Source organism: Psammomys obesus, unplaced genomic scaffold, assembly GCF_907164565.1.
Source record: "Psammomys obesus unplaced genomic scaffold, mPsaObe1.curated_primary_1811, whole genome shotgun sequence".
In the NCBI taxonomy this organism is placed as follows: Eukaryota; Metazoa; Chordata; class Mammalia; order Rodentia; family Muridae; genus Psammomys; species Psammomys obesus.
Window position 1 is genome coordinate 13,915,282 of NW_026585691.1, and position 12,981 is coordinate 13,928,262.

The 12,981-nt window shown below is 43.2% G+C and overlaps 1 protein-coding gene across 1 annotated transcript in view; it reads right to left on the reverse strand.

The window, feature by feature from the left end:
- Positions 1-12,981, reverse strand: part of Lrrc1 (leucine rich repeat containing 1) — a 119,461-nt gene that overhangs the window by 26,247 nt on the left and 80,233 nt on the right. Inside the window, exons 5-7 of the mRNA XM_055598818.1 lie at positions 1,465-1,521; positions 1,228-1,291; positions 808-882 (exon numbers count right to left, since the gene is read on the reverse strand). Coding sequence (XP_055454793.1) covers positions 808-882; positions 1,228-1,291; positions 1,465-1,521 — 196 coding nt within the window. The remainder of the gene's footprint in view (positions 1-807; positions 883-1,227; positions 1,292-1,464; positions 1,522-12,981) is intronic.

Consider the following 12,981-nt stretch of genomic DNA (forward strand, 5'->3'; position numbering starts at 1 on the left):
CTAGGATTTTAGCTCAGTGCTTCCTTCTAGTGCCAGACTTCCTGGCCTAAATCTGTCACTCGCCACCCACCACTCACATCCCCATCACTACTGGGCCAAACAGTCAAGTGGGCAGTGTGTGAACTGTTTTAAAATGAAAGGCACAGTCTCTGAACACTTAAGAATCAAACTCTGAGACAGAGAAAAAAAAAAAAAAAAAAAAAGGAGTAACAGGAAGAAATGCCTGTCATGCTGTTTTGTTTTTTTTTTTTTTTTCTGGGGATTTCTCAGTCAATCCTATTGGAATCCACACAGAAGGTGGCCACAGCCCACTTGGCTCATTTAGAACACAGGTCTCACAGTTGACAACAGCAGGGAAATGATTAAACCCAGGGCACACCAGCTCTAACCGCGAGCATTACGAGGGGCAGGGAGGCTCTTATTATTGCCTTTGCATTAACTACCACAGGGAAGAATGTAGTCAAAATTATCCTGCAGCACTTGGGCATAGCACTAAACGCAGGAGAGACATAGACTGTCAGAGTTATGGTCTTCGTGATTTATAGATCTGCTGGGCTTGAAGTAAGTCATACTGGGGAGCAGGATGAGACCAAAGACTTTTGTATCTTCAGAGACAGCGGGTTGTGCTTTTCAATCTCCCGTGGCAGTGCACAATGATGGAAGTTCAAGGCGGATCTCCAGATGGGTATTTTAAACAGCGTTTCTTGTCTTTGTGGTCCTCTAGAAAGCCCCACAGACACAGGGAACACACAAGTTTACTGTTGTTGCTACACACTTCCAGACACATCCTGTAAAATTTCCACTTACCTCAGGTAATTCAGACAGTTGATTTCCATCCAACCAGAGATCCTTCAGGAGGAAGAGCGCTCCAATTGATTCTGGCTGAAGCAAAAGGTACCGTTATAGTAACAAGACCCCAGACCACCTTCTACCCTTATGGAACAAAGAAACATCAACTAACACAGCTGGATTAGCTGTTACCTCTCTCCTGTCAATACTCTGTCCCTGAACCCACCCCAGGCTTTTCCCTGATGCAAACACCTCCCCTCGTGCTCAGGTCTCCAGTCCTGAGTCTCCCCCAAAACCGTTTTTCTCAACCACTGTGAACTCAAGCACGTTGCCAGTGTTCCCAAGCTGCATCTGAAGAAAAACATCCCTGGTGATTCCTCAAACACATCTGTGATCTTAGCAACAGAGAAACATCAAATATCTCCAATAGACACTTACCAAATTAAAGATTTCATTGTTTCCTAAATCAAGTTCTTCTAGTCTCCTTAGCTGGGTGAGAGATCTGTTGAAACAACCAACAACAACACCAGCACTCAGGGAAGGCTCAAGGCAGGCCGAGAAACACTTCCTTTCCTGGACTAGCTTCCAAAAGCATGCCTCATTTGGATGTGGCAGGAAGGACTAAACTCCTACTGACTCTGTACAAAACCCTTGTTATTTCCCCCAGAGACTCACTCGGGAAGATACGTAAGAAGATTCTCTCTCAGTTCCAGTGAAGCCAGGTTATAAAGACTAGAAACGCAAAGAAGAAGACAGTGTTAGGAAAACGCCTTATAGGTTCCTACTCTCCCCACACTGTCCACATCCCCCACATGCTGCGCTTATTAAAACCTTTCCTGCTAGTCCACTGGATAAAAATTCGTACCACCACACCCAACATAATCTTTACTTCCCAAATTTCCATACAATGCCATTAATGAAAGTATAATGTTTTGACCCAGGAATACCTTACATATCAAAAATGCAGAAATAACTCACCAGGCACTAAAGACCATTCCCTCAACTAAGACAAAAGCCAGCTATGTGCCTCTCAGCTTCAGAATGTTAAAAATGTGCTGTCCTGTGTACAGTGGTGCCTTTAATATCAAGGGGCTACAAGTTCTTCCTGTTATCCGTGAAAGATCATGCCTGTTTTAAAGCAGATTGTCTTTAGTCTGAAGAGATGGCTCAGTAGGGAAAGGTGCTTGCCACCAAGCCTGACAACCCGAGTTCAACCACTAAGATCTGCTGGTGGAAAGACAGAGCCAATTCCTGCAAACTGTTTCCTGACCTCCTCTGTGGCATGCCCAGTCAATATAAATGTAATAAATTATGTATTTCTTATAATGTTATTACTATATAAATATATTATGAATACAATAATAAAAATAAACTAGGGTGTCTCATCTACAGAAGCCAAGTGCTCTACCCCATGGCCATCATCCACCAGGGAAAATACCTCCCCTTCAATGCATCCAGGATAATATAATGAAAGGCTCTGACCACACAACTGACTTAATACTGTAGCTACAATTACACTGCTCTCACCCTTACTAAATCCAAGAATGGTGCTCTTCGCAGCAGACAGTCCTGCCTTCCAGATATATGACAGTTGGCTGGGCACTGCGGAAAAGGCAGATGCTCTTCCCTGACAACAATTATCTGGGGCAGATTCAGCAGCAGCACACCGAGCCAATTCAGCACTGTGTGACACAGAGTCCACACAGCAACCACTGTTCGCCTCAAAGGCACACCAGCTGCATGACAACCCCAGGTGATTTTGCTAATATCGCCTCAGCAGCATCTAGATTTGGAGGGATTTTATTGTGGAGCATACAGTAGTCAGACACTACATCAACGCTAATCTGCCTACTCTTTGTCTTTCCAACAACAAACAATAAAACTAGAACCATGTGGACTAAAAAGCTGCTTTTATAACTCCAGAAAGCATAAATATGGGTAAACATATTGATACAGATACGTTATCTCTACACACATAAATTCTCAACATCTGTTTGCCAAGAACATTTTTTAAGTGTGCTATGGACTATTTAGATCCTGTATTCTGTCCAACTAAAAACTGATTAAGGGGCTAGAGAGATGGCTCAGCAGTTATGAGCCATGGCTGCTCTTCCAGAGAAGACATGGATACAGTTCCCAACACCCACATGGTGGTTCACAACAGTCTGTGACTACAGTCCCAGGGGATCCAATGTTCTCTTCTGGCATTCACAGGCACTGTGGGCACAGCATGCACACTCAGACACTCATAGAAAAATAAAAATTGTAGAACAATAGCAATTTCCATCAAAAGACAAAGCAAACAGACATAGATGTAAAATGTACATGATCTGAGAGAACCAAGACCCTTGCTTTAAATAAGCAATCATGGACTTAATCTCAATGTTTTTCCAATGGAAGAAACGCGTTGGCAACTGGAAGTTGTAGTCTGACTTGCTTTGGAAGTACTGCCATGGCGGAATAGCTAGTCAGGGCTGCGCTGCACAAGGCTAATAGTCATGCTTGAAAGGGAAAAGCAAAGATTTAATTTCAGAGATATGTGCTCATGACACTCCACCAATTTTACTGGAAAGGTAGTAAAACCCTATCCGTGTTCACAGTTTGATTTTTAAAAACCACTGTATGAACTCTCATTTTATCCACTCAACACTCATTACTTTCATATCTACGCTGACAAATTAAGGACATCTACTGATACAAGGAAGAAAGTCCTTTGCTTCAGAAAATTTCTCTTACTAGGCACCATGAGATACATTTTAAGATTTAAACATTGTTTAAATTTTTAATTATGTGTTTATTTTGTTTGTATGTGGGGGTGGCTCTGTGTCCACATGCGTACCCAGGTGCCCAAAAAGACCAGAAGATGTCATCGGATCTCCTGGAGCTAGAGTTACAGGCAGTTTTGAACTGCCTGATGCTGAGTGCTGGGAATAAAGCTCTGGTCTTCTTCAAGAGCACTATGTATTTTTTAAAAATTTTGGGTTTCTTTGTTTTGTTTTGTTTTTGAGACAGGGTTTCTCTATGTAGCCTTAGCTATCCTGGATGGCCTTTATAGAACAGGCTGGCCTTGAACTCACAGATATCTGCCTCTGCTTCCCTTAGTGTGGGGATTACAGAAGTGTGGCAGAGTGCCTGGCTCAATACATACTCGTAACAACTGAGCTACCTCTCTAGTCCTATCAGATGTATTTTGAAAAGCTGTCAGTTACATGGTTTTTGACCCTGTGTGTACCTAGTTTCTGAAACTTTAGCCTGAGCATCTCTACATGAAACACAGAAGGGAGCCTGGAGAGAGGAGGAGCTGTACAGGGCTCCTCCCTTACCTTCCACCGTGTCAGTCACAACTGCCTTGTGTGCCACATTATGACAACACAAATGGAAGACCAAGGCATTCTTCATCAGGAAGAAGCAAAGCCACAATTCAACCTGGCCCCAAGCCAGGGAGTGCCCCCAAACTAGACTGATCAGTTATGTTTAAGCGCTCATGGCTTGCTGGAAGTTTCCCAGTTAAACATTAAAACCACTTCTCACTCTCCAATGAGTACAGGAGTCTCTGATCCTTAAACAAACCAAGAAACACCTGGAATTTCACCACTTTATTCTGTTAAAAATAAGATGCATGGGATTTTATTCAGTTGTAAACAAAATGAAAATTTCAGATAAATGGATGGAACTAGAAAATACATAGAGCGAGGGAACTCAGACCCAGAAAGACAAACACTATGTTCTCTCTTATTCGTGGGTCCTGGCTCCTGATCTTTCGAGTACCCCAGAGTAAAAAGGAGCTCTAGGAAGGAGGGTATTAAGACACAGGTACTATAAAGCTGGAATGAATGGGGGTAAATGGGTGTGATTTAATTGAGAAGAGGAAGGGAGGGAAACTCAGAAATGAAGAGAGGAGAATACATAACACTGAATATGCCTGAAAAGTCCACAGGGGAAATTATTATGCTTACTTCAAATATATAAATGTGTGTATATACATACATATATATTGTTTAAATGCAGTGGCTCTGCTTGGGGTGCTAATACTCCCCACAAGAGCCATTGACTTAACAAACCTGTAAGAGTGGGAAATCTCTTACAGTTGTTGGCCAGGAGAGTCCAAGAGAGTCCCAGAACAGTATAGATGATGGCTGTTACTCGTGATTGCCTCCCAGAACTCAAAGGGAAGACCCTACTGCTGAACACAGCACACACTTCAGGCACAAGATTTGGAGGGATCAAGCTAGACCTGAGCTGAAAGCCTCCTTCCTAAGGATGAAAGCTCACAGTATCCAAAGGTGCAGTGTAAGCTTCCAATAGGGAAAAAGCTATCAACAGCCCCACAGTGCTGCAAAGGCTACAAAGTTGACAAGACTGCAGCTTGGCAAGATGTCTCCAAGGATACAACTGTGGCATTTGTAACCAACAGCAGTCCAGGTGGACTAAGTCACTGTCAACTGGAGAGAATTCATGTCTACTGCTATAAACCCAGCCAACAGCCCATGGCTTGTGAGGTCGTGGATCCTTGAGGAGAACCTATTATTGCCCCTTCCCTAAGTCAGGATAATATTTAATAAATAATAAACATCTACAGACATCTGTTAACTCTTATTCCTCAAAGATGCTTCTTTTTGCAGCCAAGATGATCGCAGAAATTCACAAGTGGTTGAAATACAGAAAGAGACAGTGGGGTATCCAATCACAATTGATACACAACCCCTGCACTGAAGGCTCAGGGAATATCGAGGGGAAGAAAGGCTGTAAGAGCCAGGGAGAGGACCAGAATGACCGCTGCAAGACAGTGTCTTCTATGTACGATAGGGAAGCTGCATGCATGAAATCCCAGAAGCATGGCATCTAATCAAGATCTGCACAATCTCATCACCAGTGTAGATGGCAGGGAATTTCAAAAGGCCCCACCTATAGCTAAAGAGCTACAGGCAATTAATGGCCGAGGAGAGAGGGAAAACCAGTCTTATTCAGAGACAAGTACCCATAGAATGTCCAATTTCCAGTGGTCAACCCTAAACAGAAATGCATACACATAGGAGGAACACTCAGCAGCCTGTATTTATATATTTATATTTACAGTGTGTGTGTGTGTGTGTGTGTGTGTGTGTGTGTGTGTGTGTGTATGTGCGTGCATGGGTGCGTGTGTATGAGAGACATAAGTGAAGAGTCATGAATCTGAGAGGAGGTACAGGACTTGAGAAGAGTTGGAAGAGGAAGAAAAGGGATAAAAAAAAAAAGTGATGTAAATAGAGCACCTGTATATAAAATTTTCAAAACTGAAAATACTAAATTAAAAGCAAAAATATTTTAAAAATTCTTAAATGAAAGTGCATGGCATAGTTACCATGCATATCTAATACCCAGGCAAATACATTACTAAAATGCCTAAAAACTTGAAACTTGAGGTAGGGTTCCTGGCCTCAAAAAGACTGTCGACCCACCCCCCCAACTGACCCTCCCAAAGCAGCTCCTAGGTGCTCTTGTTTTGGAGGAAATGTGGATAGAAGCGAGCAATGTTGGACAGCAACATTGCCTCAGTGGGTGCAGACACTATGAGAATGTTCTGTTTATCGGTGTCTGACTGCTCTTACACAGATCCTGTTACCTCACGGTCTGGCAAGTCACGTTCCACAGTGGGTCCTGTACTTTGGTCTAGCACATTTCCAAGACAAGCAATGTTGGACAGCTCAGCAATGCAGGCTGAGTTCCTTTTCTCACAAGCTGCTCAGAACACCATCCTCGCCCTGCTGAGCGCCCTGCTAAGAGCCGCTGGGGTCTGCAGCGACTCACTCAGAGGACAGTGACACTTGCAGCCTTACACTTACTGTTAACAGACATACAAATACTGGCCTTTCTGGGGTAATGGCTCCCAGCGATTAAAAATAAAGATCTGGACATCATAATCAGGCTCTGCAACCTCACGAGGAAAGCAACTCTGAGTCTGAAAGGCTCAAATTACTAGATTTTGGTGTCTTCTAAAATACAGTGTCTGTTGTGGTAATTACAGTTAAATACATTTTCCTTTCAAATTAATAAGGCTGGTTTTCTTAAAACCTTGAAACATCCCTTGTTCCTAAGCATCCCTGGGTACATTACAAGAACGCAAGTCCAGTCAGTGTCTGCAGAAAGGAGCTGCAGCAACCAGCTCCGCCACAGAAATCTCAGAGGACAGATCCCAGGAAGGTGAGATGTTGGCATGGCCATTCTGTATCTTACATACACTGTAATTTGTGACTCATAAAACAAGGGGCAGAAAACAAAGAAAAGGCTTTGGCTAGAGTCTCCTTCCTCCTTGAGCCCAAAACCCAGTATAATCTGGACAAGCCTTCCTTCATCAGAGGACAGAAGACTGATCTGAAACCACCCTGGGCTTGATTCCCATTAGCATCTTGTCTTGGAAATGTGCTAGACCAAAGTACAGGACCCACTGTGGAACGTGACTTTCCAGACAGTGAGGTAACAGGATCTGTGTAAGAGCAGTCAGACACCGATAAACAGAACATTCTCATAGTGTCTGCACCCACTGAGGCAGCAGATCCCACTCACTTCGGGCAGCATTTCCTCTCAGACATAACCTACAGAAGAGTGTGCTACTGAGGATCCAGGTGTGGTGGTGTACTCCTTTAATCCCAACCTTCAGGAGGCAGGGTCAGGTGGATCTTTCAGTTCTAGCCTGGTCTACAAAGTGAGTTCCAGCACAGCCAGGGCTACAGAGAAACCCTGTAAATAATAATAATAATAATGTACCCCATCCATGCTCTGAATCAGGAGGTTAGTAGAGAGAACTCAATATGCATCTATTATTTCAGCAAAGGGCACTGTTATCAACCAAGCATTTTAAATACTTTTATAAACATGGTAAAAATTAGATACTTAAGATATATAAAGTATTAGTTTTCTAATAACCCTACCAGTACTAATGATATTGACAATTTACTTTATGATATATTATTAAAACTGCTTTACAAGAACGACCTGTATGGCGAAAACCAAGGCACAGGTAAAGAAGCTGAACAACATCTCACAAAACCCAGGGCAGCGGGGGGGGGGGGGGGGGGGGGGGGGGGGGGGGATAAAGGGCCAGGAGTCACCAAGAGTCTGCAATACAACTGCCGTACTAGTCTACATCCCCTCTGGAGTCGGTGAGTGAGCCTTGTGAACTGGCAGTATACATACATACATATGCACATGTGTGTAAAGACACAGCTTTTAAAATCCACACGTTCAGCAAAAAGTTCTCCTTTCATACTCACTCCCTCCTAATGCACCTTCACAATTACTTTTCAAAAGACGTTTTAAGTAGAATTTTTCTTTATTCAAAGACAAGCATATACGATTCCAATCTTTTGTAAAGGGTTATTTAAAAAAACTGTGTATGTGCACATGCCTGTGTGTGTACAGATGCCTGCAGCAGCCAGAGGGCAACATATCCCCAGAAGCTGGAGTTCTGGGCAGCAGTGAGCCACCCGATAAAGGTGCCAGGAACAGAACCTGGGCCCTAGAAGAGTAGTGAGTGCTACCACTGAGCCATGTCTTCAGTTCCCGGTCTGGTATTCATTTTATGTGTGACTGGCCTACATTCTCTGCATGCTTGGTGCCCATGAAGATTAGAAGAAGGTACCAGATCCCTGAAACTGGAGTTACAGATGCTGGTGAACCACGAGTGGGCACTGAGAACTGAACCTGAGTCCTCTGTGAGAGAGAGGACTCTCTCTGTGCTCTTAACCAATGAGCCACCCTCCAGCCCTATCCTATTATTTAAACTAAAAACTGGCATCTGCCGTTCACCTGCCACACTGCTTCCCTCAGCAGAGTCTGCCTGCTGTTTTTACCTCATATATACTGTATTTTAAAAACAGCTGCACGGTAGCTTAACACCTACAGAAACCTTAAATTTTAAAAAATCACTCCCTGTTAATAAACACCTCATCTTTCACCTCTGGCTCCTGGAAAGTTACATTTCGGTACAATACTGCTGGAGTGGCCTCTAGGGCGCACGAACTACCTCTCGCCACTAACACTGTGCCTGTCCTCAGGAGGTGGCAGGGTACGAGAGCCAACGAACGGGCCTGCAGCAAACCGCAGGAAGCACGGTTCCCAGGTTCCATGCAGTTCAGAACAGCAGGGCAGAAGTTATGCTAAGACACAATGGAGGCCGACTGCATTTTTAGGATTTTATTTCAAGGGGCTGAATGAATGGTTACCTTGAGAAATTCACATTTTTTTTAAACTTTCAAATACTCCTTTTAATGCACTTTGATTACCGCCATTTTCATTACCAACCCATCTAGGAAACAGAACGAAAGATATTTATACCAAACAAAAAAATAGGAATAGACTGAAAAATCATTTTTTTAAATCTATGAATATTTATAGTAGCAATTTGAGTAAAAATAAAATAAAATTTTGCTGGTGAAAGGATTCTACCAGTGAAGTATGTCCCAAGACCCCAAAAAATAAAAAAAAATATTTACTTTTGCTTTAGAAACAATATTTTACGGCAATTTCCAGACTTCAAAAAAAGAACATTTAATATGGCACAGTTATGCAGCCTAGTACTACGCTTTGTGAGTCACGGCCCCAGGGCTCGTTTAGTTCAAGTCCACTGAAATCAAGGTCACTGGCTCCAAGGGCAGCACACGCAAAATCAGCCCCACATGTTCTAGCTCAATCTGCCAGGGGACCTAAGGCCTGCCTACTGGTTCTATTTCTACCACCAAATTATCATAATTGCATGCTTATGGATAAGAACTATTCAGTGACCGATGGCTGAGCTGGGGACTACGGCAGCTCGTCACGGACGTTTCTGCTACTCTAAGCAGGCTCTGCTTTGAGGAGAAGATTTAAAGGACATTTACGCTAACCTCTTTTTTATGGCACTAACTTTACAGCATGGAATAGGTACGTTTTCTGGTGAAGTGACAAGGCCACGACAGAGTTATCACACTGCCCAATGCTGGGCTGCAGGCTTCCCAAGTCTTCAGGGTGTTCCACTGATTCTGCTGGGGTCTCCAACCTTCACCCCCCCCCCTCTGCATCACCAGAGCCAGGCTACACGTGCCTGCTCGCTGGCCCAGGGCAAGTCATCAGACTAGTGATCTCAGAGCAATTCGACTACTATTAAATTCTTCCTGAAGTGTATTATTCTGTGTTTTTAGCACATTTATGCACGAGCTATGCAAACATTATTACTAACTCCTGAAAATGTTTACCCTCTCTAAAAGAATCAAAGTCACTCTTGTATGGACATGTTTTTAATTCTTTGGAGTACATATAACTAAGAGAATTCATTAAAATTCAATCCTTGTTCTTCAAACTTGTTCTACCCTTCAACTGTTAGCTTCCTTTATTTACAGACTTGACCATACTTGTCACTCTGTATAAACAGAGTTAGATGGTATGTGCCCGTTAGGGTCTGACTCTTTTTTTTTTTTTTCCTTTAACTCAATGTCTTTTCAAGGTTCATTCATGTTATAGCATGTAACAGTACTTCGTTTCTCTTACAGTAGTTTATTGGTGGATGTATATTTCAATCACAGATCCAAGTCTGAGTGTTTTCTACTTTGGGGGTATTATGCAGAATGCTATGAACTCACAAACACACTTTTGTATGGACATGTCTTTAATTCTTTGGAGTACACATGATGAAGAGAATGGCTGGGTTACATGGGAACTAGGTTCAACTTTGAGGGAGAGCCTGTCCAAACTGCTGCAACAGGGCTGTACTGCTGTACTTTTCCACCAGCAGGAGGTAAAGGTTCCAGCTTCGCTAAATCTTCAATGACACTTGCCACCAGGTACCCTTCTGATAATCACCCTAGCAGGTGTGAAGTGCAAATGCACAGAAAGATTCATGAACTAAAGCATGAAGACCACGGAAAGAAAGAACAAATCCGTGTGCTTGCTGTGAGAAGTATGCAGTTTAAAACCCGAAGCATCAGCAAGGAAGGCGTGCATTCTGCGGCTAACCTGGCCATCCACAGCAATGCAGACATGAAGGTTACTTATCATCGCTCTGCAGAAGATGCTGATGGCACTCAGGGTGGTGGGTGCCAGCCTTGGGAGCAAGGGTGCTGGGGTGAGAGGACATGTGCTTGGGTAGGGCCTGCCTCAATGCAGCTGCCAGCAACACCTCACCCCATTCCCTACTTCCCTTCATTGCACGGAAGTTAACACAGCTGCTCCCACTACACACCGGAATTAGCTCTAAGCTCGCTGGCAACAAAGGCAGAGAAGTAAATGTGATGTCAGAAATGTTACTAAAATGAGAAAAGCCTCCCATTCTTTTGGCAGATATTTTTTTTTCTCAAAAAATAACTCCCTTTCTCTTTAATAGCTCCTTATATCTGAAAAACTTAAGCAGTATTAATAGACAACACTTATTCTTTATTAGAAAGTTTTACAGCAATAGAAGCTGAACTTTTCATAGCTGCTTCTTCATTACCACTTTTTATAGCAGCTGAGTGCAGGGCATTCATTGCAAAGGGGCAGAGATTCCCAGAACTCTAAGCCCAGAACCTATCACACCCCGCTGTGCCGAAGGAGTGAATCCTGTGTGCTCTGTTGTATGTGTTCACCTAGCAGGCCAAGAGGAGCCCCAGCCGAGGACCCTGCTGCTACTGCAGCCTTGGAGGTACAGGTGCATACACTGATTATGGACACCCAGCTGAACACCCAACACCTAGCCTTTTCTGTGTAGACACAGAAGCTAGTGGCTCCTCAGGGAACCTGTGAGTCTGGAATCAACTTCACTGCTCCCAGTCAGTACAGAAGGTGTGACAAACCAGAAAGACAAACCTTACATGAAGAATATACTTGAGCCGGTTTGGAATCAGAAGGCACTGGGTGGATTTTAAAGTGCATTTGTATGAAAGCCTTTGGAGTTTTCTGCTTGCTCCATGCATGGATCTGCACCACAGTAAAACCTGCATGGTGCATGCATCTATAAACAGTAACAAAAGTGCCTGTAACTTCAGCCCCCAGATGTAACTATAGAAAGTTTCTGGCGGACTTTTCAAAAGTAGAGCTGCGCTGACAACAAGCATCAGCAGAGACCACCCAAACACTTGCTCTCACTTCTCAGGGTGATGTGGGAAGACTTCAACGGAACCCAGGAGAAGCCCAGACAAGCAGAGCTTGAGAATAACTGGTGCAGAGCTGAGCTGACTCCATTACAGTCATAATAAAAAGGTGCTCTACACACCTAGAGTATAGTCCTTACACTTACTATTTTAAAGATGATATGTTATGCACCAGTATAATGCTCATATTAAAAATAAGACAGGTCTTAATTTGTAGCCTTGGATGTAGCCCTGCTTGCTACATGTAGACCAAGCTGGCCTGGAGCTCACAGAGATCACCTGCCTCTTCGGTTAAGGGTATGCACCACCACACTCAGCTTAAATATGTTAAAAGAAAACAACAACAACATCATCAAAATCTCTACAAATTGCAATGCCTCCACCCTCCTCTGCCCCTAAGACACTAGACTGCCAATGCTTATCATCTTTATGTGCACAAAGTACAAGCAATGCTTAATCATTTCAAATATTCTGCTTTATATCTGGTGACAAAACAACAGGCTAGGAGTTGCCCTGGCTTCCTGGCTACAAGCAAAAAGGGCACTCTGCAAAGGCAGGTGCATTCCTTAAGTCATTGTGCCAATTTTTACATTTTCATCTAATTATGGAAAGGTCTTTGTTAAGATTCCATTGATAAACTGCCATATTCCCTGATTGCTTTTTTTCTTTTTTAAGGAGTCTGAATGCAGCATTTCTTAGCCATTGCTATTTCTTCTCTTGGGAACTCTGTTCAGCTCCATAGCTCATGTTTGATTTGGGTCATTTTCTTGACTCTGTTTTGGGGGTTCTTTGTATATTCTGGATACTGATCTTCTAGCAGCAAAGTTTCTCTCACACTCTGTGAGCTTCTTCACGATGCCGATTGTTTCCTTTGCTGTACAGGAACCTTTTAGTTTTATGAATTGTCATTTGTCCAGTGTTCACTTAAATTCCGGAGCAAAGTCCAGAATTCAATTCCCAGTACCTGTATCAAGCAGTTCCAGGAAGCCCAACACCTTCTTTTGGCCTCCATGAGCACTCACAAGTACATGGCATATGCATACATAGACACACACACATACACACACACATACATACATACATACATACATACATACATACATACATACATACA